Source organism: Petaurus breviceps, unplaced genomic scaffold, assembly GCF_028583685.1.
Source record: "Petaurus breviceps papuanus isolate PSGF00001 unplaced genomic scaffold, PetGlider_PUasm1.0 90881, whole genome shotgun sequence".
Taxonomy (NCBI): domain Eukaryota; kingdom Metazoa; phylum Chordata; class Mammalia; order Diprotodontia; family Petauridae; genus Petaurus; species Petaurus breviceps.
The window spans coordinates 11350849-11378275 of record NW_027187369.1 but is presented as its reverse complement, the minus strand read 5'-3'; the positions used below and the strand labels follow the sequence as shown (position 1 = coordinate 11378275).

General features: G+C 41.4%; 1 protein-coding gene across 4 annotated transcripts in view; it reads left to right on the top strand.

Annotated features, from left to right (window-relative positions):
• MOSPD1 (motile sperm domain containing 1) overlaps positions 1 to 3787 on the top strand; it is an 18934-nt gene extending 15147 nt beyond the window's left edge. For all 4 annotated transcript variants that reach the window (XM_069074121.1, XM_069074124.1, XM_069074122.1 and 1 more), the window contains one exon: positions 2090 to 3787. In XM_069074121.1, the coding sequence (XP_068930222.1) occupies positions 2090 to 2121 (32 nt within the window). In that variant the 3' untranslated portion in view covers positions 2122 to 3787. The remainder of the gene's footprint in view (positions 1 to 2089) is intronic.
• Positions 3788 to 27427: the final 23640 nt, after the last annotated feature.

Here is a 27427-nt window from a genome sequence, read left to right as displayed (position 1 = left end):
CACACACACACACACACACACACACACACACACACACACACACACACACACACCACACATGTGTGCTCTCTCTCTCTCTCATCTATCTGTCTCTTCCCCTTCCTCACTCCCTTTCCCCATTAGAAAGAGTTCCTCTGGCCCTGACTGAAGCTATCACCTCTATGAGGATGGCTCCCAAGGTTACATCTTCATCCCTGACCTTTCCTGAACTTGGGTTCCACATCTCCAGATGGACATGGACATCCTCCCATCACCTTAAACTCACCATATTTCAAATGTGACTCCTTGTCTTTGGTACCAAGGCAGCTTCCCTTCCATAGGGGATAGAATTTGGAACTTGGAATCAGAAAGACCTGAGATTAAATCCTTCCTCAGATACTTCCTAGCTGTGCGATCCTGGGTAGGTCATTTAACCTCTCTGTGTCTCAGTTTTACCATTTATAAACTGGGGATAATAATAGCCCCTATTATATCACAGAGTTCTTGTATGGATCAAATGAGTTAATATGTATAAAGCCCTCTGCAGACCCTGGAGTGCTATATAAATTCGAGCTATTTTATTATCCTGCCCCCCTGCTTTTTTGTCAGTGCTATCATTATTTCCTCATTCAGAGGCTTGGAATCATCCTTGAATCTTCCTCTTTCCCCCATATTCATTAGTCATCAAGGCCTATCGATTTCTTCCTTCATACTCTTTTTAACCTATTCCTTTCCATTCATACCTCCTCACACTAATTCAGGCCTTATTACCTCAAGGAATAGTATATTGGAAAGACAATATACTGGAGTCACAAATTCCACCTTTAACTTTACCCATGACCTTGGGCAAATCCCTTTACTTCTGTGGGCCTCAGTTTCCTCATTGGAAAATGAGGTTGTACTAGATGACCTCTGGGAGTCCTGATGACCCCATGGCTGGAAAATTGCAGTATTCTCTTTACTGGACTCCCTGTCTTGCTTCTGCTGCCTCATATAGTGTTTTCACATTAATTGGTCTACCATACTACTTTGCATGTATTATTTCCCAGTTAGAAACCTTCAGTAACTTCCCATTACCTATAAAATGCAAGCTCCTCAGAGTGGCTTTCAAGGCATTCCCCTATCTAGCTCTTCATCTGTCTCTTCCCCTTTCAACTCCCAACCCTTCCTTCCACAAATTATATGCTCTGACCAAACGAAGCTACTTCCACCCCCCACCCATGCCAATGATGGTTGCACCGGTGTCCACATGGATCAACTTGCCTTTAATGTACTGCCTTCTGCATATCAAAGTGCCTTTCAAGGGTCTGCTGAGGTTCTCCCCTCTGCCTTGAAGCTTTGAAACTGTGCCTTCTGGGAACACTCACTTTCTGTAGCACCTGGCAAATGCCCTCATGCTTTGTTTCCATACACACTTGTTACCCCAAATTGAGTAAGTCCCTCAAGGCCAAGGACTATCCTATACCTCTCTATATCCCATACCTTATACTATCATATACCTCTGTACCTACTGCATAGAGTTGACACCAATTACATATATGCTGATGAGGAGATTCTGTCTTGTTGGCATCTCTGGCACTACTTTCCCAAGTCATGTCCACTGTTACAGCAGTTGTGCCAGTGTAGAGGGGCAGATGTGTCTGTTGGTGAGGATACTGTGTCCAGGCATCCCTCAGACTAGTTCATTCATTCTCTCTGGTTTCCCATGCTGGCACAAGACAGTCATCAGATGGTGGCCAGCCTTTGGGGATGACCACGCCAATCCCATATGGCGATCATACCTGTGCTCAGAGTTTGTCCAGCTTGGTATGGCTCAGCTGGCACAGCCTTTCAGAAGCCCAGGAGGTAGGAGGAGGCAGGACTTTGGAGGAATATTTCCTGATGTAATTAACCCCACCCAGTGGCTGCCCTTTGTTTTAAATTGGATTTCTTTGTGTAACACAAATGTGATTTCAGTTAAATTCAATTTACTTTGACTTCTTAGTTGAGTGCCTCTTCCTACGTGTGGCTGCTTTAATCATTTTAAGTCTGAACAATCTCTCTTTGAATGAGGAATTTCTGTGAAATGCCATTTCTCTAAGACGGGGTCTTCAATTTTTTTTTCTTTCAGGTCTTATTACAATGGTTATACTCAGAATATGAACAAGGATGAAAATTGACTTTGGAAATAATTTTATCTTCTTCATATCATCATGACTGTGGACTGCCTTTGATTCCCATTTGGCTCATTAATTTGTGACATAACCTATCAGTGATTGAATATAATTGCAAAAGTGTAATTTCTCTCTATCTCCATCTTTATCCCTTGAGATAAAGATCGAGATATATGTGTATAAATTGATGTATAACTTGTATTGGAAAGACGCCGGCACATTGTGTTCATCGTGTTACAGAGACCTATGATAGCTTTGTTGAGTGACTTCTGTGAAATGATTTGAAGAAACTGTCTTTTTATATCAATACCTTGTTGTACAAAAGACTTTTATTAAAGCAATGTTTGTTATTTGATTATCTTTCTCTAATTCACTTTGATTGTTAAGGTACTGTCTGCCCTCAGGGTTAGAGGATTAGAAGGCTAAGCCTGAAGGAAATGAAAACAACAAAACAAGACTTGGGTTTATTCTCTAGCTATCAGCATTAAAGTTAGAACCTCTGCCCTCTCAGTGTTTCTAAAAGTGGAATTTAAGTTAAGACTATGTGTGAAATACAATATCGAGGCCCAGGGCATCCCAGATCTCTGAGGGTCTCACCGAATAGCCAAACCAGCTGGTTCACCTAGTGAGCTAGCGAGCTAACCAATTGGATGGCAAACTTGAAAGCCTCGGAGGTTTTTATCCAAACAGCCATCATGGTGGCCGCTGTCGGGGAGGTCTCTTTCTTTGGCCTGATGGGCCTCTTAAAAGGAAGCCAGGTATTTGGTTAGCTTCTAGGCCTACTGGCTTCTCTCTCTCTCTCTTTCCAACGCTTTATGTTAATAGGCAGAATAATGACTACAGCGTTTTGCTAGCCCTTATCCCTAAATGGCAAGCCTAAACTGGGCTTAGCCGATGCTTGGGCTGTTTGTTTGGTTTGGGGATTGATGACTTGCCCTAAACCTAGGTGTGGGAACTGTTCCATTTCTGTCAGGTATTTGGTAGGGTTCTTTTGTTCTTGAAAAAGATGTCTTCCAGACCTTTTTACAGACCATAAGCATGCCTTGCCACGGTAATATGTTCATTGAGTATGTTAGCATAAGCCTAATACATAGCTCTGATGGTGATTTTCGTAGGAAATGGAACTTGGCTTCTAAAAAACTTTTGTGTATAATCTTTCATAGGCCCATTTTTTTTGGGGGGGGGGTTCAGTTTCTAGGATATATTGTTCATGTCCATAGCACTGGTCATGTCATGTCTAAAAAAAAAGCACATGAATGTAATCATGATGTTGTGGCTGAAGGGCTGGCCCTGGAATCAGGGAGATCTGAATTTGAATCTAGCCTCTTCTATGTCCTAGCTGTGTGACCCTGGGCAAGTCACTTAACCTCTATGAGCCTCAGTTTCCTCATCTGTAAAATGGGGATAATAATCATACCTACCTCACAGGGTTGTTGTGAGGATCAAATGTGATAATGGATGTAAAGCATTTGCAAAGCGTTATATAACTTGTCAGTTATTATTTTCTGCTTTGAACTTTGTAAAGAATCTGGAAGTGATTCTGATTTCTCTGCCCAGCTCAAGTCACCACTCAGATGTGGATGAAAAGGCATATGGAGGAGAGAAATGATTTAAAGATAAAAATAAACCATATCTGAATTTTACATTTAATTAAACATTTGTTTTTGGTGGTCCTTTTAATTTTCAGCAGCTCCAAGTTTATGTATCTTATGAAACAGTTATTCCTGAGTTAAATATGGAGAATAGGAACATTGGGGTGTGGAGAGGCTAGAAGTGACCTGGGCAGCTTAATTTAGAATAATGAGGTCATAGCACACAGAGGGACCTTAGAAATCAGTCATTTTCCAGAAGGGGAAACTGAGGCCCAGAGAGGGAAAGTAACTTGCCCAACATTGTGGACAGTAACAAGTAATGGGGCCAAGGTCTTTACCCAAGTCTTTTATTTTAAATCCAGTGCTCTCTCCACTGTGCCACACTGAGGCAAATGCTAGGTGTCCTGGGGTACCAGAAGGGGAACCTGCCCTCAAGAAGATTATAGTCTTCTTGGAAAGACAAGGAAGAGGGTGAAAGAGCCACCGATTCAACAAACATTTCTTAATACCAAGACAAATTTGTCAGTTTTCTCAAGAAGTTTACATTACTGATGATATGTAAACAGATAAGGAAATATGAGATGATTTGATGAAAGAGAAACCAGTAGTAACTGGGGGGATTGGGAGAAAAGCTTTCTGTAGGAGGCGGCTCCTGAGTTGAGCCTTGAAGGAAGCTGAAGATTCTAAGGGGTGAAGGGGAAGTAGAGGCCAGGCATGGGGGACAGCTGTAGATGGGCCAGTTGGGCTGGAATGTAAAATGCCCAAAGGGGAGTCATGTAAAATAAGCTTGGAAAGGAAGGCAGGCTGGCCCAATATCAAAGGGCTTTAAATGCCAAACTGAGGAGCTAGGATTTTTATCTTGAAGACAATAGGGAACCAATGAAAGATTTTGAGCTGGAGAATGACAAAGTGAAACCCACACTCTTATTTAAGTGTCAGGCACCTTGTGAGATACAAAAAAAAAAAGGTAAAAACATGGCCCCAGCCTTCAAGAGTCTCACACTCCAATGGGTATAACAACATGCAAACAACTAGGTACATACAAGATATATGCAGTATAAATCAATCAATCAACTCTGGGCCAGGCACTATGCTAAATTCTGGGGATATAAAAAGAGACAAAAGACAGTCCCTGCCCTCAAGGAGTTTACAATCTAATGGGGGAGAATGCAACCACCGTGTTTCCCCGATAATAAGACCTATCCCGAAAATAAGCCCTCCCCTTACTGTGTAAGATTCCTCGAAAATAAGCCCTCCCCCGAAAATAAGCCCTATTGAGATTGCTACTGTAGTGAAGGTGATCCCCTGCGCTACACGCTACATTACGGTACCCTCTGTATGCACCATCCTCCCCCCCTCCGTGAAACGCACGCTCTGAGCTGCATCCAATCAGAGCTGCAGCAGTGAGCGCATCATCCTGTTCTTCCCCAGTGATTTGCTTATTGAATAAAGGTACATTTTTTTGTTCACATTTACCTGTTTATTAAAATTGCTGTCAATGTTCATTAAAATAAGCCCTCCCCTGAAAATAAGCCCTCTGGTGTTTTTCTGTCCAAAAAAATTAATAAGACAGTGTCTTATTATCGGGGAAACACGGCAATAGACTCAAAGCAAGCTACTTATAGGATGAAGAGGAAATCATTAAGAGAGGGAAAGTACTGGAATTGGGAGAATTAAGGGAAGGTTTTCTATAGAAAGTAGGGGATCTGGACAGGCCACTTGCAGAAGTTGGGATGAGCTGAGTCTTGAAAGAGGCTTTGTTGGTCAGTCTATCTGACTCTCCATGACCCCATCTGGGGTTTTCTTGGCAAACATACTAGAGCTGTTTGCCATTTGCTTCTCCAGTTCATTTTATAGATGAGAAAACTGAGGCAAACAGGGTGAAGTGATTTGTGTAGGGTCACACAACTAGCAAGTGTCTGAGGTCAAATTTGAACTCAGGGAGAGGAGTCTTCATGATGAGCTGGAGAAGGAAATGGCAAACCACTCCAAAACCACTTTGCCAAGAAAATCCCAAATGGGGTCAGGAAGACTCAGACTTGACTGAAATGACTGAACAACAAACAGGTATGGAATGTTGGGTGTGTAGTCAGGGTGGAATGTTGATTGGCTTTGCTTAACTGTTTTGTTTCCTTGTTTTGTTTTGTCTTTTAAATTAAACCTGAGGAAGGCTTATTGGAGAAGGGAGGATTATTGGTGGTGGGAGCCAAATAACAAAAGGCATCAGGGAAACTTTTTTCAAAGAAAAAAAAAAACATTCCTGATCTAGAGTAGAGGCTCCTGGTGAGCTGGGAATCTTTGAGGGAGGGGCTGTGAGAAGAATAGTCTGGCTTGAGGCAGGAGGTACCAGGTTTCCGAATACTAGAAAAGAAGCTGTCTGATATATTTCTGAAATTTTATACAGCTTCTCAGCTTTTGATTTCCAAAGGAGAAAAATCAAGAGATACTTCAGTTTAAGTCCTGCCTCTGACATTAGCCATGTGACTCTGGGCAAGTCATTTCCCTTTGGGCTTCATTTCCTGATTTACAAAATATTACATGCTACCGTGTTTCCCCGATAATAAGACCTATCCCGAAAATAAGCCCTCCCCTTGCTGTGTAAGATTCCTCTAAAATAAGCCCTCCCCCAAAAATAAGCCCTATTGAGATTGCTACTGTAGTGAAGGTGATCCCCTGTGCTACACGCTACATTACGGTACCCTCTGTATGCACCGTCCCCCCCCCCCCGGAAATGCAGGCTGGGCTCCAAGCTGTATCCAATCAGAGCTGCAGCAGTGAGCGCGTCATCCTGTCCTTCCCCAGTGATTTGCTTGCTGGTGCCATTGAGAGCAGTGCCGCGGAGGAGAGCTGAGGCAGGACAACATAAGCCCTCCCTTGAAAATAAGCCCTCTGGTGTTTTTCTTTCCAAAAAATTTAATAAGACAGTGTCTTATTATCGGGGAAACACGGTACCTGCCTCATGGACGACCTCAAGTGGCCGTATCTAGGAAACAAGAAAGAGATAGTGGTTTTTATAGATTTATAACTAGAGGGGATCTTAGAATTTATCTAAGCCAACTCCGTCATTTTAGATAGCAGGGGACTAAGACCCAGCCTTGGACCCAGTGACACTGGTGTCCCAGCTAGATCCACCTCCCAATTTGGCCATTTCCTCTGATGGTCTGCCATTCCTGGATTGCTCTTTCTCCTCAGCTCTGCCTCCTGACTCCCCTGGCTTCCTTCAAATCCCAGCTACAATCCCCCCTTCTGCAGGAAGCCTTTCCCCTTAACACTAGTGGCTTCCTTCTGTTGATAATTTCCTATTTATCCTGTCCATGGCTTGTTTGTACATAGTCATTTGCATGTTGTCTCCCCATTCAATCGTAAGCTCCTTGTGGGCAGAGGCTATCTTTTTTGCCTTTCTTTGCATCCCTAGCACTTAGCACAGTTCCTGGCACATAGTAAGCATTCAATAAATGCTTATTGGCTGACTGTGCATTTTTCAGTGAGCTGTGGGGGCAAGATACATTATGTTTCTTCTCCCAAATGCAGACAATTTTTCTTTCAAGCAATATAACAATAATACCTCAAATACACATTGTCAGTGGGAAAAGAACAAAGCCATCTTAAAGGCAGCAGGTAATCGAAAATCTAATCAGGAAAGAGGGAGAGAAGCAGTTGTCACCAGGGAGAAATGATTCATTCGGAAAGCAGCTGGCAAACAGGAAGCCCGCAGCAAGAAATCGGTCTGCTAATACTTGTAATTAGCTGTCCCTGCAGGTGGATCTGACATTTCAAAGTGCTTCTGCTTGCGTCTGTCCCAGTTTCAAAAGGGCGAAGTGTTTCTCGACTTGGGATTTCTCAGAAAGATTCTGAGAACAGCGGGCCCTATGACGAGCTTTCTTTATGAAAGGTGAGGTGCAAAGTGTATAGCAGGTGCCAAGAGATACCTATTCGGATTTCAACGTTAATTAATTCAACCAGCACTTCTCAGGTGTTAGAAATACAAATAGAGGCAACTAGGTGGTGTGTGGCCTTGGTCCAAAAGACCTGAGTTCAAATCCAGCTGCTGGTACTTATTACCCCCTGGGCAAGTCACTTCTGTTTGCCTCAGTTTCCTCCTCCATCAAAAGGGGATGATAATAGCACCTGCCTCCCAGGGTTATTGTGAGGATCAAATGAGACAATAAAAATTAGCAAATATTAAAATATTATGTCAATACCAGCTACTATTTTAAAAAAATATTTTATTGATATTTTACTTTTATATCACCTCCATTTCCCAAGATAATTTTCTGCCTTCCCCCTTCCACAGAGTCAACTCCCATAGCAAAAAGAGGGAGAAAAATTCACCAACTAACCATGATACAGAAAAAAGGGACTGACATTATATGTAGTACTCCCAAGCCAGTCCCCCATCTCCGAAATGGAACAGGAAGGTGTCTTCTCATCTCTTTTGGGGGATCAAGCTTGGTCATTAAAATTTTGAATCATTTAGTTTTGTTTTGTTGCTATTCTTTTCTCCCATTTACATTGTTGTAGTTATTGTGTGGACTATTTTCTTAGTTCTTCTTAGTTTACTCTGAATCAGTTCACATAAGTCCTTCCCATATTTTTTGTATTCATCATTTCTTACACTATAGTAATATTCCACTATTCATGTATAATAATATACTTATAGGATCATCGATTTGGGGCTAGAATAGATCAAAGAGGCCATTAAACTCCCTATTTCACAGTTGAGGAAACTAAGGTACAGCAAAGTTTAGTGACTTGCTCAGGATCACATGTGAAGTGTGTGTGTGTGTGTGTGTGTGTGTGTGTGTGTGTGTGTGTGTGTGGCCCTATTTGAAGGCAGGTCTTCCCAACTCTATGTCTATCACTCTATTCACTATAACAGGCTGATTCTCTTTTAGCTGTTCCTCAACTGATGGACATGTATGGCAATTCTAGTTCTTGGAGAATATGAAAAAAACAGCTGCTCTAAATATTTTAGTGCATATGAGTCCTTTTTTTCATTGATTTTGGCATAGATGTTCATGCGTGGAATCTCTGGGTCAAAGGGCATGGATGTTCTAGTCACTTTCCCCCAATTCCAAATTCCAGCTCTTCCAACATTCCAACAAGGCATTCATGGAATGCCAGCTATTATTATTGTTATTAAATGCAAAACCAAAAGTCCTCACCCTCAAACCGGGAGGGATATTGTTGGGAAAGGAAGAGAACATGGACCCAGATAAAGAAATATTATTTAAGTAAATACAAAATATATACATATTAAAATATGAAGTAATTTCTGGGAGGAGAGGATGAGGCTGAAGTGTAGGAAGTAGCACTTGAGCACTTAAGCTGAAAGAAGGCTAGGATTCTAAAAGCTGGAGGTGAGGAGACTGCATTCTAGGCATGGGATACTGACTGTGCAAAAACATGGAGGAGGAAGATGGAACATTATATCTGGAAACATTTATTCAAGTAGGCCAGTTAGGATGGAATGTAGAGCTATAGGACAGTAATATATAATTCATTCCACAAACATTCATTCAACAACTATGATGTAGGATCACAGAAAGGCAGGATGGCATTGTGAATGAATAGGGGGCTGGCCTTGGAGTCAGGATATGGGTTCAAGTCCTATTTCCCATACATACTAGTTTGTGAAGGGGCAGATTTCTGAACCTCTCATTGCCCCTAGATAATTCTTTAATCCTGAGCTCTAGAAAAGTTGCTGATCTGTATTGGTGGAAAGCATTTCCACAAGGGGAGTTTCCTACACAGAAGATCTTCCTTTGGGAGGACCTGGATCTGTGATTTCTCATGTGTAGGAAACCCCCCTTGTGGAAATTCTTTAGAGCTGGAAAAGACCTCGAGGTCATCTAGTCCAAGCTCTTTGTTTGACAGATGAAGAAACTGAAATCCAGAGAAGTGAAATGATTTGTCCAGTGTCACACAGGTCCTGAATAGAGCTAGGCTTCAATCCCGGGTCCTTTGACTGCAAATCTAATGACTGGCTCATTATACTGTGCCCTCTCTGCAGGGTGCCCTGCTAGGTCCTGAGGATGGAAAGCAGACCAACAACAGCATGGTTTCTGCACTGAAGAAGCTGACAGCTAAGGTGGGGGGAGGGTAAGAATGTGTACAGAAATAAGTCTTAGAGGAGGTCCAGTGTATCCAGACAAAATGTCTAAGAAAATCCGAGGAGGGAGAGATCGATTTCAGCTGGGGGTGGAGGGGATCAGAAAAGGAGGGGCTCACAGGGCAGCTGGCGCCTGAACTGGCCTGGAAGGAAGAGAAGGATTGAACAGGTGGAGAGGTGGAGGGAGGGTGCTACAGGCACCAAGGGTGCATGAAGGCCACTCTGTGCAAATGCCTACCTCCCACCCAGAATGTCAGAGCTGGAGGGAGCCCTTCAAAGTCATCTAGATGCCAATGTCCTCCATTTTACAAATGAGGGAACTGAGTCCTCAGTAGCCCATTCAAGGGCCAAAGTCCATATTTCTTTGTTTGTTTCCTCTACCATTTACGAAAGAATCCGAGATTTCAAGCAGCTAATTAATGCTTGATATTTAAAAGGAGGGGGACAAAATCTGTCAAAACATCCATTTCAAGTTGATTTGAAAGGAAAGCTTTGGAAGCCTGGCTTTAAGAAGATGAAATGAATGACCAGGAACAGACTACAGTGGGAGATGATTTCATTAGGAAAATATCTGTAACACCTATAAGCTGGGAGCAATAAACAGCATGCCACAGTAGGACGTTGCATTCCAGGAGGAAATGCCAAAGAGACTAAGGGGCTGACCCAGCAAGGGACAGAAGTAAGAGTCTTTTCCCAGGTAGGGGAAGGGGGGTGGGAGGGAAGAGAATAAGCTTTTATATAGCACCTACTTTTCACCAGGTACTGTGTTGGCACTTCTTACAGATATCTCATCTGATCAAAGACCCCATAGTGAGCCAGGAGCAAAATGATGAATTTGATGCAATAAACATTTATGAAGTGCCTACAGTGTGCAAGGCACCGGCAAGTCACAACCTCTCAGTGCCTCTGAGACTTTAAGGCACAGGAACTGCCCATGTGCATAGGTGGAAGGAGTTTCCACACTGGAAGGTCTCCACAATGATGAAATTCTTGTTCTTGATTGGCCAACTACTTCCCCCCCACCATGTACCAGACAGAAGTAAGGGCCTCTGCCCTTAAGGAGCTTATCAAATGCATTTTGAGTGAGATCTATGAGACTATAGAAGGCCAGAGAGAGGAAAGTGCAATAAAATTAAGATGACCCATCCCTTTAGTTTTCATCTAATTTCATTTGTCCTCTGTCACTGGGAGACAAATCAAGATAGAACCTTGGAGTTAGAATAGACCATCAAGCCCAGAGAGGGAAGAGATTGCCCCAGACCAGTCAGCCAGGAAGTCAGAACTTTAACCCAAATAGGATATTAGAGATGTAAGGGACCTCTGAGATCCATCTGCTCTAACGGCCTTTTGTAGCAGAAACTGAGGCCCAGAGAAAGGAAAGGACTTGTCCAAAGTCACAAAGCTCAGTGGCAGAGCCATCTAGAAGCCATATCTGACCATAAAGAAAAGAGGTGTCCCTGAGTATAATGGGCTGCCCATAGAGACAGGAGATTCCTTTTTCTTCGGGGCTGTGCTTGGTAGTTATGTTACAGTGGGAAGTTCTTTCAGGTAGGGGTTGGCTTAGAAGGCCACTGAGGCTAAGGTCCCAACCCTCAAATTCTGCGATTCTCTGACTTTGTACAATTCATTTCTTCATCCATAAAATGGGGGAGAGGGAGGGATTGGAATACATGTCTGAGAACTCTGACAGCATTAGAGGTTTAGGATTTCAAACTCTTAGCCCTGAGCTTTCTTTATTCCACTGTCTCATTCTGCAAACTTTGGGCAAACCTTCCCTCTTGTTAAATCATTTTGGGGTATGCCATGGTGACTTCATCCAAGTCACTACTCAAATTGCTCCTTTCGGCATGGCCAGGAGAATGCTTTGTCAAACATCTACTTGAAGAAGGTACCAACACTAAAGGAGTTTGAGAGTTCCAGATGGAATTCAATGGAGTAGGAGGTGGCCAAAAATTGGGAAGGGGAGAGTTTGATTCAGTAAAAAGCTGTGTCTTTCTGGGAAGCACAAGATCTGGGTTCTAGGCCTAGCTCCCAAACTCTCTGGGCCTGAATTTTCTCATTTGTGAAATGAGGAGCTAAACAAAATAATCTCTAAGATCACAGTAATTTCTGATATTCTATGTTCTAAGGCCTCTTCCAGCTCCAACACTAGTGACTGACTATTACAACACACACAAAAGTCACCCAGATGGGCAAAGCACTTGGATTTATCTATATATGTGTTTAAAAAGAAGTATGTGCTGAATCTTGGGGTGGAGTGAGGGTGGTGCACAATAGGCTGGCTGGCAAAATGCCCAGCTATCCTTGCTATACTGATTTCTTTTGAGCTTAGTTGATAAATATTAAAAATTGACAAAGCCAGAATTATTTTCACATCATTATTTTCACATAAATAATCAAGGCCAACTACAAGAGTCAGCAACAAGAACAAATTGGTTTCAAGATAGCTCTAGATACAGATATAAGTGAAGGCATCAATGAGCTTATTTATCACTGTTAAGTTATCAGTATCCCTACTGAAGGAGACTGGAATATTTCACTATATCCCTTAACTATATAACCACTGCTAGTCAAAAGTATGTGGTTATGGGTGGCTAGGTGGCGCAGTGAATAGAGCACTGGCCCTGGAGTCAGGAGGACCTGAGTTCAAATCCAGCCTCAAACACTTAACACTAGCCATGTGACCTTGGGCAAATCACTTAATCCCAACTGCCCTGCCTTCCCCCTGCAAAAATAAGACAACTAGTTGATAGATTCTCCTATTTCTATAAATGCTTTAACTTAGATTAATTTAGGTTACAAAATGCTTTTTTAACAATAAAGGATTTGGGGGGAAGTATGGGGGGTAAGAGCAGGAAGGACCACATGTGTTTCACTGGTATAAGGAAATCCCATGGAGGAAACTCCCTGTACAGATGCAGATTAACACCTCTCTGCTACTTATGGTCTTAGAAAGTTATCTGGCACATTGCTGTTGCAGAGATTAAATGACTTACCCAGCACTATATACCCAGTATGTATCAGAGGCAAGACTTGAACCCAGGTCTTCCTGACCCTAAGGTCAGCCCACCATCTTTCAATTAGAAAACTGAGACATAAGAAAGTGAAGGGCCTTGACCCCAGTTCCAAAGTTAGCAAAATTCAAACCCAGGTCTCCCAACTCCCAAGTACGTGTGTTTTCCACTATCCTAAATATAGCCATCTCCATTAAAAACTAGTACAACCAGTTGCTTCTAATGCCTTAAGTGAGAACAATGAGTCCTATGTCCTTGCCTGTAAAGTGGGGATGCTACATTCACTCCATAATATTCCAGAGAGGCCTTGAAGGGATTTGTTCACTTTAAAGGCTAGCTAATTTAGCATTGTGTAGGTCTAGACTGGATGTAGCTGTACAACAAGAGATGAGACTAAAGTCTCTCCAGTCTCAATAGAAAGTGCACTTTAGCTCCCTAATCACTTCCACAGCTATCCAAGTTAATTAGGGCTTTTCTTTGGTTTTGGGATCATTATTTAAAGGAAAAAAACACAAGAAAAGCAATCTAAGGCATTAATGCCAGAGTCCCTAGTTTATCAACAACTCATTAGGTCTCAGGAACTTCTAATTTCTAATCCTGGGCTGAGCTTATTAGACATCCTTTTCTTTCTGATAAGCTCCTGGGCATCTCATTAAGCTTCAGGTGATTTGGGGTGTCTTGAGGATTAGTTAAGCCTTCAGCAGGAACCGGACAAAATTGTTGTTTAGCTCTGAGAACCAGGCAATCCACCATAGGGTGTCCAGAACACTTGGGAAAAGTCAGTAGGGTTAATAATATTGAACCTTTCCTAATTCTGAAACTAAAAATTATACAAAAATTCCGTGTTTCTACAATAAGATTTATGTCAAGGCTACCACAAGACAGCAGGGAAGCTACTTCTAAAGAACTTCTCAATAATCTCACTGTCACAGTATTATAGAATCCTAGATTTAGGAACTGGAAGGGACCTTTAATGCATTGGTGTGCTAGTAAACGTTCAACAACCAGCTCAAATGTATGCATGCTACACTTTTAGGTTTAATTTGCATCATTCACATTTTCTCCATCTCTTCCTTAAGTCTAGACAATCGAAAGAAGAAATCAAGCCCCAGTTTGTAGCACTTGTGATTTCCAAGGTGTAAATTCTCACACTGAAAATTTTGCAATAAGCTCTCCAAGCCTGTTTGAATTGGCTACAGCACACCTCTGTCTTTATGGTCATCTAGAGTCTAACTCCCTCATTTTTATAGTTGAGGAAACTAGAGCTCAGATGAGAGACTTGACCAAGGTCACACAGATATTATCACCCCAAGTGGAGAGAGGCTGTCAAGTCTGACAGTTCTGGGGAGGAACTCTACATCTCAGATACATAGCCAGGAAAGATAAATCCCTTTGTTGTTTATAAATATCAGATGAAATGATACACATAAAAGTGTAGTGAAAACTGTAAGGAAGTGTTATCTAAATGTGAGGTGATATTATTCAGATTATATAAGCTGAGAGATTGAAAAAATGGTATTTTTCCACTGTTATCGTATTGCCTCTAAATGAGTTGCCTTTTTTGAGGTCAAGTTTGGTTATTATCATTTCACAGCATTTAGTTTCAATTTGTTTTTTGGTTCTTGTTCTTTGTATTTACATCACTATAGTCACCATTTATATTGTTCTCCTGGTTCTGCTTACTTAACTTTGCATCAATTCATATCAGTCTTCCCAAGTTTCTCTCTATTCATCTTATTCATCATTTCTTGTAGCACAGTGACACTCCATTACATTCATGTAACACAACTTGTTTAGCCATTCCCCAAGGGATAGATGCCTAATTTGTTTCCAATTCTTTGCAACTATAAAAAAAGTGCTAATGTGAATATTTTGGGGCATGTGGGCCTTTCTTTATTTTAATGGGGGGACTGGACAATGACAGTGCAGTCCTTGAAGCATGTGCCTCATTTCAGTACATAGAGCATTCACTAATATCTGCTGCCTGTTTCCAATCCAACCATTTCTGACCACAATGATTCAGGGGTTGGTACTTGGTGATGATGAAAAATTTAAGGGATTAATCATTCAAGAGTTGCTAAATATTCATACAAAAGGTATGACCCACCTATTTTTTCAGTTGTTTTTTCTTTCCCTTGTTATCACTGAGTGAGGAGGACTGTTCTGAGCTGATGGATAGGGGATAGGCAGCTAACCACCTTTCCCTATTCAGTTGCCATGCATCCATGAGCACATAGTGCTTTGCTTTCTTTTGTGGGTATTCTTTCCTGGTAGGTGAATGAATACTCTGTGAAGGGAGTGCCCAGGCAACCTTCTGAATTCTGGAGATACAGAGGTCAGATTGCAAAAGAGGTCCTGCCTGCCAGCAACTGGAGTGGATAGATTTCACCAGAGGCAGGTGTTAGAGGTGACTGAATAGCAACCTTGATATGAGTACACCTCAAGCAGCAACCTTGTGGGCATTGTAAGGACTGGAGAGATTCAAAGAAGAAGCCACAATGGGTTGTTTTTCCAGAAAAAGATCACAAATTTGACCCACAGATAAGTAGACAGGATAGGAACTATGAGACAGGAGTGGGCAACTATCTCAGAGCCAGTTGCTTGAGAGTGGAAAAAGACTGCAATGTTGTCCCTTTAGGAGAAGGGGTATGGGAGCTGGTTCACTGGGAGTGGATGGAAGAGAGCTAGCATGCTCTTTATCTGACCCCAGAGGCAGGACATCAGATGAGAAGGGCCCCTAATGTCCAGCCAGAATTATTTAGAGCCTAGCCTAGAACACAGAGTACCCATCCAGAAAGTGAGACTGAAAGAATGAGTAAACAAAACTAGAAAAATGATAAAGAACTATAATGATGCCTGAGCTTCCCAAGACACCAAACCAGATGAGAACAATTCTAAAACACCTATAAACAAAACCTCAAAGAAAAACACAGTTTGGCCACAAGATCAATTAGAATTCCCAAGAGAAATTATGCAAGGGTTTTTAAAAAAGACATTTTCAATGATAAAAATGAAATGAGGAGACTGAAAGAAAGAATTATGAAAGAAATGAGTTATGAAGAAAAGACCTGGAAAGATAATTAATAGCTTAGCCCAAGAGAAAAAACAAAACAACTTTAGCCAAATTACAGACTCCCTGAAAATTAGAATGGACCAAACAGAAGTTAATGACTCCATGAGAAAATGAGAAATAGTAAAACAAAGTAGAAAAGTTGAAACAAAAGAGCTGAAAATTAAAGGTATATCATATAAAAAAACAACTGACTTGGAAAATAGATTCAGCAGAGATAATACAAGAATCATTGTACTACCTGAAAGCCATGACCAAAAAAGGGCTTGTTTATCTTATTTCAAGAAATTGTATAAGAAAAGTGCCCAGATATGTTAGAACAAGAGGGCAAGGTAAAGATAGAAAGAATCCACCAATGACCTCCTGATGCAAACCCCCAAATGAAAACTCTAAGGATCATCCACAAGAGCTTCCAGGTCAAAGAAAAAAAAAAAAACACACAAACCATGACAAACAGCCCGAGAGTTCAAATATCAAGGAACCACAGTCAATCTGGTACAGACGACATGATGGTGTCCTGCTATAAATATTTTAGTACTGAGGGACTCTTTTTATTGATGGCCTCCTTGGGGTATCTACCTAGTAATGGAGTCTGTGTCAGAGTAGGATATTTTAGTCATTCTATTTGCATAACGTATGATGGTGTTTTACAGAACCTTAGAGAGTCAATTAAAAAGTTAATCAAAACAATAACTTCAGCAAAATTGCAGGATAAAAAAAATCGACATAAATCATCAACCTTTCTGTATATCACCACCACCAAAACCCAGCAGGAAGAGAAACAAAGAGAAGTGCCTCTTAAAAATAACTACAGAATGTATAAAATACTTGAATGTCTACTGCCATGACACACGCAGGACCTATATGAATAGAACTATAAAATAACTACACAAAGAGAGATTTAAATAATTGGGGGGAATATCTATTGCTCGTGAATAGGTCCAACCAATATAATAAAAATGACAATTCTACCTAAATTAGTTTTGGAGGAACAAAAGGTCAAGAATATAAAAGGAAATAATGAAAAGAAAAAGGGAGAGGGAAAAGGGCCTAGCAGTACTAGATCTCAAACTACAAAGCAGCAATCATCAAAACAATTTGGTACTGGTTAAAAAAAAAGAGGTCAATCAGTGGAAAAGAAATAGTGCACACAAAATACAAAAGCAAACAAACCTGGTAGTCTAGTGTTTGATGAACCTAAATAGCCCAGCTACTGAGATAAGGGTATGTATAGTATGTGATAGAAAGTGCTTGGAAAACTGGACAGCAGTCTGGCAGAAATTCCATTTAGACCTCACACCATAGACTGTGATAAGCTCTAAATGGATAATGACCTAGATAGAAAAGATGACATCATAAGCCAATTAGAAGAATAAGGAAGAAATTACCTTTCAGAACTATGAATAGGAGAAAAGTTCATGACTAAACAAGGGATAGAGGGGATTATAGTAGGTAAATGGACGTTTTTGATTACTTAGAATTAAAAAAGTTTTTCTACAAACAAATTCAATGCAGCTAAGATTAGAAGGGAAACAGTTAAATGGGGGGAAAAATCTTTGCACCAAGTTTCTCTGAAAAAGGTCTCATTTCCAAGATATATAAGAAACTGATTCAAATTTATAAGAATAAGATCCATTTCTCAGTTGACAAATGGTTTAAGGATATGACAGTTCTCAACGGAAGAAATTCAAGCTAGCCATATGAAAAAAATGATTCAAATTATAAATCATTAGAGAAAGGCACATTTAAAAAGCTCTGAGGCTCTACTTCATGCCCATGAATTTGGCAAAGTTAACAGAAAAAGGAAAGTGCCAAATGTTGGAGAGTTTGTTGGAGAAAGATACATTGATGCACTGTTGGTGGAGTTGTGAATGGGTCCAGTTATTCTGGAAGGCAATTTAGAACTATGCCCCCAAATTACTAAACTGTGCATACCTTCTGACCCAGTGTTTCTACTATGAAGCCTATGTATCCCAAAAAATTAAAGTAAGAGGTTCTATATGGACAATAATATTTCAAGCAGATCTTTTGGTAGAAACTAAGGAGGTGACTGTTGATTGAGGAATGTCTAAACAAATTATGGTATATGAATGTAATGATATACATTTGTGCTGTAAGAAGTGATGAAAGAGATGGTTTTTGAGAAATGTGGGGAGACTTACATGAACTGAGGCCAAGTGAAGTGAGCAGAACCAGGAGGACAATTTATAACATCAATATTATAAAAACAAAATTTTGAAGGACTTAAGAACACTGATTAATGCAGTGATCATCAATGATGATCAATAATGAAAATCAATCAATAATGAAGAATTTGAACACCCCCTCCCAACCCTGCCTGATAGAGAGATGAAGGACTAATATACGAATGAGACACACATTTTTGGACCTGGCCAAAAGGAGTTAATTTTGCTTGACTATACTTATGTGTAGCAATGGTTTTTCTTTATTTTTTTTTCTCCCATGGCCCAGGGGATGTGAGAGGAAGAAAAAAAGAAATACTTAACAATTAAGGAAAAAAACCCCAGTGCCTTAGTGTTCCTGTTTTCCCACAACACCTTTAACATTAATTATTCCCGTCTTTTGTCATCTTTGCCAGTTTGCAGGGTATGAGGTAAAACTTCAAGAATTGTTTTGATTCATATTCCTTTTATTGTTAGAACATTCTTTGTTGTTGGAATACTCTTTCATATGGTTGTTTGTAATTCTGTTGAGAATAGTTTGTTCCTAGCCTTTGACATTTGGGAATGGCTTTTCTTCTTATATATTTGTTAGTTGCTTATATATTTTTGTATCAGACCATTATTAGACCATATATCAGATCATGATATAAAGACTTTTCCCCATCCAACCCCTTCCTTTCTTATTCTACTTGTATTAATTTTATTTTTGCAAAAGCCTTTCAATTTCCTGTAATTGAAATAATCTGTTTCATCTTTTCTGATCATCTCTATCCTTTGTTTGATTAAGAAGCCATCCCCTAGCTGTAGCTGTTAAAGGTATCTAATCTTGTTCTTGTCTAAGTTTTTTTTAATAGCATGACCTTAATTATTCAGGTCAGGTATACATTTTTAGTTTATTGTGATATATGATGTAAGACCCAATTCCTTTCATTTTATAGTGGAAAATGAGACCCAGCAAAGAAAGGGGGCTCAGCCAAGGTCACAGTTAGTTAATAAGCTCAGATCAGACATGTAACCTCTCAGAGTCTCAGGGAAAGGTAAAAAAAATATTGCAGTGGCTAGCAGCAATTTCACAATCTAAGGGCAGCTTTGTGGGAAAGGAATTGTGAAATGTGTCCACAGGAGGTAGAAGAAAATAACTAGAATAACACCTCTGCAGCTCCCATCTGTGCAATCTCCCATTTGGGGAGAGGGAGAGGAGAAAAGAAAAGGCAGGGAAAGTTAGGTGAATGTTCTGGAAGGCAGCACAGCCTCCCCTAATGTCAAACATAGTGGAACATCCCACTGCAGTCATATAGAACCCTTCGTTATTGATTCCTGGCTCACCTTCAGGCTCCTTGCGCAGTGGTTTCCATGGAAACCATCAGGTTGCCAGGGTGATCATTAAAATCGCTTCTTGGAAATTCTCAGTTCGTCTTAAAGTGGTATATGTCCTGGTTTGTCTCTGCCACTGCTTTTAGTTTATTCTTGATTTCTGTGGGTGTCCTTGTATATTCAAAACTGTCAGGTTGGGGCATTTATTTTTGAGGCTAAAAAGCAAGTTAACTATTTTCAAAATGTAACTATAGGAACATAAGCTCCTCGATCGAGAGGAGGAAGGGATCTCAGAGGCCATCTAGTCCAAACCCTTCATTTTACAGATGAGGAAACTGAGGGAGGTTATGAGTGATTTAGGAAAAAAATCGGAATGCTTTGACCCATTTCATATCTTATATTACTACCCCAGCCTGTGGGTAAAATGGGGGTGATAATACCACTCAATTCCTAGGCTTAGTGTGAGAATCAAATAAAATAATATTTGCAAAGTGTTCAGCACAGTACTTGCCCCAGAGTCGGTGCTTAATAAATGCTTATTCCGTGGAGGCCAGGTAGCACAGCGAGTAAGAGCACTGGCTCCAGTGTTGAGAAGACCTGGAGATCGAATCCCGGGCTCAGACACTTAGCACCCGTGTAACCTTGAGCAAGTTACTTAACCCCGATTGCTTTAAAAAAAAAAAATAAATGCTTATTCCCCTTTTTATTCTCTCCGACATCCCCGCTTCCAAACATAATGGCCAGCTACCTTAATCTCTTCAGGTCTCAGTTTGCTCATCAATAGAATTGGAGATAGAAAGTCCCTGAAGTGTTTTATGGGCCCTTCTGGTATCCTCTCTGAGGCCATTTCCACACCATGCTTCCAGCCCTCAGGCTTCCATACTCATCTTTTTTTTTAAAATTTTTTTTCTTTTTGGAGGGCAATTGGGGTTAAGTGACTTGCCCAAGGTCACACGGCTAGTTTTTGTGTTAAGTGTCTGAGGCCGGATTTGAACTCAGGTCCTCCTGACTCCAGGGCCAGTGCTCTATTCACTGCACCACCTAGTTGCCCCCATACTCATCGCTCTAATCTCTCTCCAACCAAACTCTTGGACTCCACCCCTGGAACAATCCTGGACTCTAATAGCACAACTTTTGCCTTATTTTGCTGAGAACCAGGCTTCCACTTCACTCACTGGACATTTCCAAACCATGCCACTGTGCTCATCTGCTCATGTTCCTCATCCCCCTCCCACCAGAACAATGGGTTTTGCCCCTAAAACCACCTTAGGCTCTGATAGGGGAGGTTTTACCTTACTTTGAACATAATCTGACTTCCACATTACTTTCTGGTCATTTCCAAAACATATATGGCCTGGACTCAGGCTATCCTCTTCCTCCTCTCCTCTTCTTTTCCTTCCCATTGGAACCTTAAACTCTACATCTGGAAACACCTTGGTTATCTTATAGGCCTTGTATTGCTTAGAACAAATCCTCCAAGGCACTTCCCGGCCAATTCTGTCTCATTATTCCTGTACCCCAGCCACTGTCATCCTCCTCCTTCCCATCCCTCTCCCCTCAGCCCTTGGAACCATCCTGACCTTCAAGCCAATTCCCACTAACTCCATACCATGCCGCCTGTACTCCAGTCATCATCCTCAATCCCCTCCCACCAGAATCTTTGACTGTGACCTTAGAACAACCCTAGGCTCTGACAGAACAGGTTTCCCCTCATATTGCCCTGAATTAGAGCTCCATATCACCCCTCAGTCATTTTTAAACCATGCTGCTAGGTGCATTCCCTGCTTCCCCACTTCCTCAGTCCCTTTTATTTATTGTCTTCCCTCAGTAGATTGGAAGCATATTGAGATCAAGGACTGTCTTTTTTCTATTTGTATTCTCAGCTCTTAGCACAGTTCTTGGCACATAAAGCTTAATTAATGTTTTATTATTCATGAGTTCATCCTTGTGGGTAGGGCTGAATGGAAACCCTCAGTCTCCTGAGCCATCCTATATAATTAATATGAAACAATATTGGCTCCCACGAGGGTGAGCTATTTCCCCTTGAGTGATGGAGATGAAGGTCTTTCCCTTACCAGCTCCCCTTACTACAATCCCGTGTGCCTGCTATCTGCTGGCTTTCAGTGGCCTCCTGGGAACTAAAGAATATCATCATATCCACTACTGCTACATAATGTTATTGTACCCACATTGTATCCATTCCTGACCTTATCAATGTGGTAGACCAGATCTAGCCCAGACACCTGGTAAGTGGTTTGAGGTTAGCTACCTCTCAACGACACTTTTTTTTCCCTCTGTTCCTGTGCTGTGAATAGTCAGAAGCCATTTACCTTCACCTGGGAAAAAGTTCCATATACTTTCATTGTCTTTCCCAGGGCTAACTAAACACTCCCTCATACTACCAGGTTAGGGGGTAGAAATCCTGAGGCTTCCTTTCCTGAGGGCATTATTTCTCCAGGATGTATGGAACATTTTGAGAGGATAAGGACCTTGGAGACTGGGTGACTCTGTGCAAGGATGGAATAAGAAAGGCCAGAGAATTTCAACTGGAATCCTGTCCAAAAGTGGCTCATCTTTATTAGGTAAGGTTTCTTGGACTCTGGACCTGAAAAACTGGTACACCAGAGAGACTTCTCCCTTCCTAGGGTGGCACTGATCTGCCTCCAACATGGTCTGGGGAAGGTGGGACACCCAGCTCTCATGGTCAGAGGCATGTTGCTAAAGATATCCCCCTTAGATGTGGTAAGAGGGCCAATTTGCCAGTTGAGAACAGGTGGAAGTTCAAATAGGATAGACAGGCATTAGATTTAGCACTGGGGACTCATTGGGCAAAAGTAGCCACCTAGTCCTTATTTAGAGGGATCATATGGTCCTATGCCCAGCATAACATGGCCTTATGGTCCCTGTGTAAAAATTGTTAATGGACTGCTGTCATTCTCTTAATATCAGCTGAATTATTTGGTTTAGCAGAGGGCATATTATACATCTGATGGGTGCTGACATGTTCCCCCCTACCCCCCAAACAGCCATGTGTTATTGGAAGCACTGGCAGAATTCATCCATTAAACCTGATCCCAAAGGTGAGAGGACCTTTGATTGTACAGTCCTGTTCTCTTTAGGCCCCAGATCGCTTAACCAGACTCAGGACCACTTCCTTGATACAGATGAAAATCCTATTTGCCTCATTCATACATACATAGCCAGAACAAATGGAGAAATAATTCAAGTTCCCTTCCTTTTTCCCCAGGATGATTCAAGCAACTCCTTCCCGGAAAGGGTTTGGGGAACAAGGGGTAGTATTGTTGGGAGATGTCTTACTTTCTTCCTTCCTTTTTTTTGCACTTAATAAACATTGATTGAATACAAGAGTTTGAAAACAAAGAATGGACTGTAGAATATGCAAATAAGAGCAGAAGTGAAATCTGCTTTGATGCCCCATGAAGGTTAGATTAGGACAGTTTTTCCTTAAAGGTATTGAAACTGTCCTGGATATCTGCTTGGCACAGGGTGTTAATGGGGTTTCCTGGTCATCTAAGGGCATACAAAAGACTTGCCCATATTGAATCATGAACCTTTAGACTTGGAGGATGTCCCAAGACTCCATGAGTCATCATGCCCTGCCTGGATGACCAGATGCATTTCTGTATGGAGATATGATGGGGACCAAGTCTTTCTGAGCTAAATGCTATATCATTGTTGAATATCCTTTCTAGGTTATGACTAAGTGAACAATTTTTTAACTGCTAAATGACCCGTGAATGTTTAATTTCATTCTGATACCAAACCTGAACTACCCAAGGACAACTGTTAGTTGGTCCTAATCTATTACACAGCAAGGCTATTTGGAGGAAAACTTCTGAACTGTGACTATGAATAAAGGTGATAAACTACCACTGAAGGTTTGTTTTGTTTGTTTGTTTTAGCAGGCGGAGTATGTACTTGGTCAGACCTATACTTATTTTGACAATTGTGTGAGAGAAATGGATTGATGAAGGGAGAGGCTGCAGACACTGAGACCTGTTAGAAGATTGTTAGTCTGGATGAGAATGATTTGGGCCTGAGCAGCAGGGAGGATGGGGCAGATTTAAGAGATGTTATGGAGCCAGAGTTGACAGGATTTGGTAACTGAATGGATGTAGGAGTTGAGAGAGGTGGGAGAGTCAAGTGTTGTGCCTGAATTTCAAACTTAGGGGATAGGAGGAAGGCAGTGTAAGTGAAATAACACTGCAATTGGAGGTTCTGTGTTCAAATCTTCATTCTGTCACTCACTAGCTACCTGTATGAAATGTGGCCAAATATTTAAAGCAGCACTTTCTGTGGGGGGTAAAGATCTGAAAATAAAATGGGTACCTCCTATGGGTAATGACTGAATAAACTGTAGCATATGGATACAAAACTGTAGCATACAGATACATATGGATACAGATACTGTAGCATACGGATATTATTGTGTACCGTGTTTCCCCGATAATAAGACAGTCTTATTAATTTTTTTTGGACAGAAAAACACCAGAGGGCTTATTTTCAGGGGAGGGCTTATTTTAATGAACATTGACAGCAATTTTAATAAACAGGTAAATGTGAACAAAAAAATGTACCTTTATTCAATAATGAATTCAATAAAGAACAGGATGATGCGCTCACTGCTGCAGCTTTGATTGGATGCAGCTCAGAGCGCAGCGTGTGTTTCATGGGGGGGAGGGGGACGGTGCATACAGAGGGTACCGTAATGTAGCGTGTAGTGCAGGGGATCACCTTCACTACAGTAGCAATCTCAATAGGGCTTATTTTCGGGGGAGGGCTTATTTTAGAGGAATCTTATACAGTAAGGGGAGGGCTTATTTTTGGGATAGGTCTTCTTATCGGGGAAACACGGTAATACAAAGCGACAGATTCAAGAGAAACACAGAAAGATTTGCATTCATTGATGTCAAGAAAAAGAAGCAGGAAAGAACAATGTATACAATGATTACAACAATTTAAATCAGATTACTAAAAAGAAGCTAAACTCTAATTGGAAAACCACTAACAATCTTGGAAAACTGACAATGAATCATACTTCCCTCCTCTTGGCAATGAGGCAGAGGACTACTCAGGCAAAATGTTGCATATGTTATCAGACCCAATCAATGTATTAGGTATACACACACATACACACACAGACACATACACATACACACATGCACACACAGACATACATGAGCGCACTCGTACACACACACACACACACACACACACACACACACACCCAAGGGTTTGGATCTCTAGGGTTTCTAAGATCTATGATCCTAAACCTTTAAACTCTTATCATGGCCTCACACTTGAGAATACTTCTGGACTTGGCAGGAACTGATACTGAAGATTGTTTTTACAACATACTTCCATTTGCAGGACATATTATGGTGACAAGATTTCTTCTTGAAGGAAAGCTGAACCGTGGCAGGTGGTATCCCATGCAAGATTTAGAGTCATAATAAGAGAGATAGGGACCAGACCTGGGATTTCATTAAGATAGGGAACTCCCAGATGAAGAAATGTCCTCTACCAACACAGACCACAAACTTCTCTATGACTTATCATCTTAGAGTTTCCCAGGGAATAGAGAATTTAAGTGATCTGCCGAGGTCACACAGCCAGTATGTGTCAGAAGTGGGACTGGAACCCAAGTCTCCTTCTGGCTTTATGAGATAGGCAATGGAAGTATTATTATTCCCATGGCTGAGAGTGAATGTAAATAGAATGTAAATAAAGTTTTTCTCCTTTGGCCAGACACAACCCTGAGGGTCTCCCTCTCCCAGTTTGATTTTTTTTTTCAATTGAAGGGGCCATCCCTTAGTTCCCTTCTTAAACAGCCCTAATCGCTGAATGGGCATTGCCCAGTCAAAGTGAGAACTCGGAGGGGTAGCTAGGTGGCACAATGAATGCAGCATCGGCCCTGGAGTAAGGAGGACCTGAGTTCAAAACCGGCTTCTGTAATGCCAAGGAAAGGCAACTTCCCAAGGTTCAGAATACCAGCATAGGTGCTCTCCATTTTATTCAGTGACAAACCAAGAACAGAGAAGATCAAAACATGACATCATTCAAAATACAGCATTTACTAAGTGTGATTAAATAATCTCCAAGTACTACCCCACCCCAGGACCTTCCATTCATTCAATCAATTACAAAGTCCCTGTTCTAAATACTGCTCCACCCCTAGGCTGTACCTTCATTTAGTCCACCACAAAGCCCCTCTTCTCAAATGGAGATTACTGTGTTTCCCTGATAATAAGACCTATCCCAAAAATAAGCCCTCCCCTTACTGTGTAAGATTCCTCTAAAATAAGCCCTCCCCCGAAAATAAGCCCTATTGAGATTGCTACTGTAGTGAAGGTGATCCCCTGCGCTACACACTACATTACGGTACCCTCTGTATGCACCGTCCCCCCCCCCCCCGAAATGCACGCCGCGCTCCAAGCTGCATCCAATCAGAGCTGCAGCAGTGAGCGCATCATCCTGTTCTTCCCCAGTGATTTGCTTATTGAATAAAGGTACATTTTTTTGTTCACATTTACCTGGTTATTAAAATTGCTGTCAATGTTCATTAAAATAAGCCCTCCCCTGAAAATAAGCCCTCTGGTGTTTTTCTGTCCAAAAAAATTAATAAGACAGTGTCTTATTATCGGGGAAACATGGTAGTTTCCAATCTAAGTAAAGTACATTCATTTGTTCAACCATAGAACACAAAAAGGTCAAAAGTTCTCCACCCCTGGATCACAATTGAATCTACCCCAGAGTTACATCAAGTTTAAGCACAGCACTTAATACCCAAATGGAGGTCTTTTCTTCATCTTGACACGAGGCAAGTTCTCAGCAATCTTAGTTCCTGGGGAGACAAGGCTTAGCAAGGCTACAAGATACATTGCCAGTCTCTTCATTAATTCATCCTCTGTCTGTAGAACAATCCTAGAACCCCTGAAAACATTAGCAAAACCCTCTCCCAGGATTTCTGTAAACATACAACAAGAAAATCCTTCTTCAGGGCTTCTGAACCAACAGAAAGGTTCCCAGACCCCTGCAACAACAGCACTGCCCTTCACCAGTGGACAGTATTCACTCTCTGTCTGCAGGACAGTCTCAGGAGCTCTTAGCCAACAGCCAGGTTCCAGGACTTCTTCAACAGGACTGTCTTTCACCAGTGGACAAATCTGGCAAAACAACATCAAAACAGACAGACAAAGTACCAGCAAAACAGCCATGTCTCCTCAGTCCTTGGCAGCTCTGGGGGCAGGTCTCAAAAGTCCAGGGCAATTCAAAGAGGCCCTCAGCAATCCTCTCAGTCTCTCTCTCTCTGCCTCCACGAGGGTGCTGCTTCCAAAAAGTTCTTCTGCCTCTCTCTTGTCTCTCCCAATCTACATCACCAGCTCCTCCCAGTTCAGGACTCTCTTTTCACATCAACAAGTCCATCCCACAGGTGGGATTAACAAGCTCTGGGTTTTAACACAATCAAACCAAAAACCAAGCCAATACAGGGGGATCTTTATATTCCATTACTATCACAGCTTCAGACACAACCCTTACTAGCCGTGTTACCTTGGGCAAGTCACTTAACCCCAAATGCCCTGCCTTCCCCCTTAAAAATAAAGAAACTGCCACCCCCCAAAAACAAAATAAGAACTTGGAAAGACCTTACTTTAAAAAGGCTAAGGTCCCCCACTGCATCCTGGACCATCTCCAGTCCTCCTGATCTATATCTAGATTCTGGACCCAGACTGTTCTGGAGGAGAAAGTGAGGCTGGGGACTTTGCACAATCCAATTCACTTGCAAATTATGGCATCATCTTCTTGATGTAATGGTCCTCTTCAAGAAGGACAAACTATACACAATTCTCATTTTATAGACAAGGAAATTGAGCTATAGAGAGAGGAAATCATTCCTCCAAGGTCACAGTTGATTAGTGGCCGAGTTGAAATCTGAATTAGTATTTCTTGACAAGTATAGTATTCTTTCCCCTGACCTATACTATATTG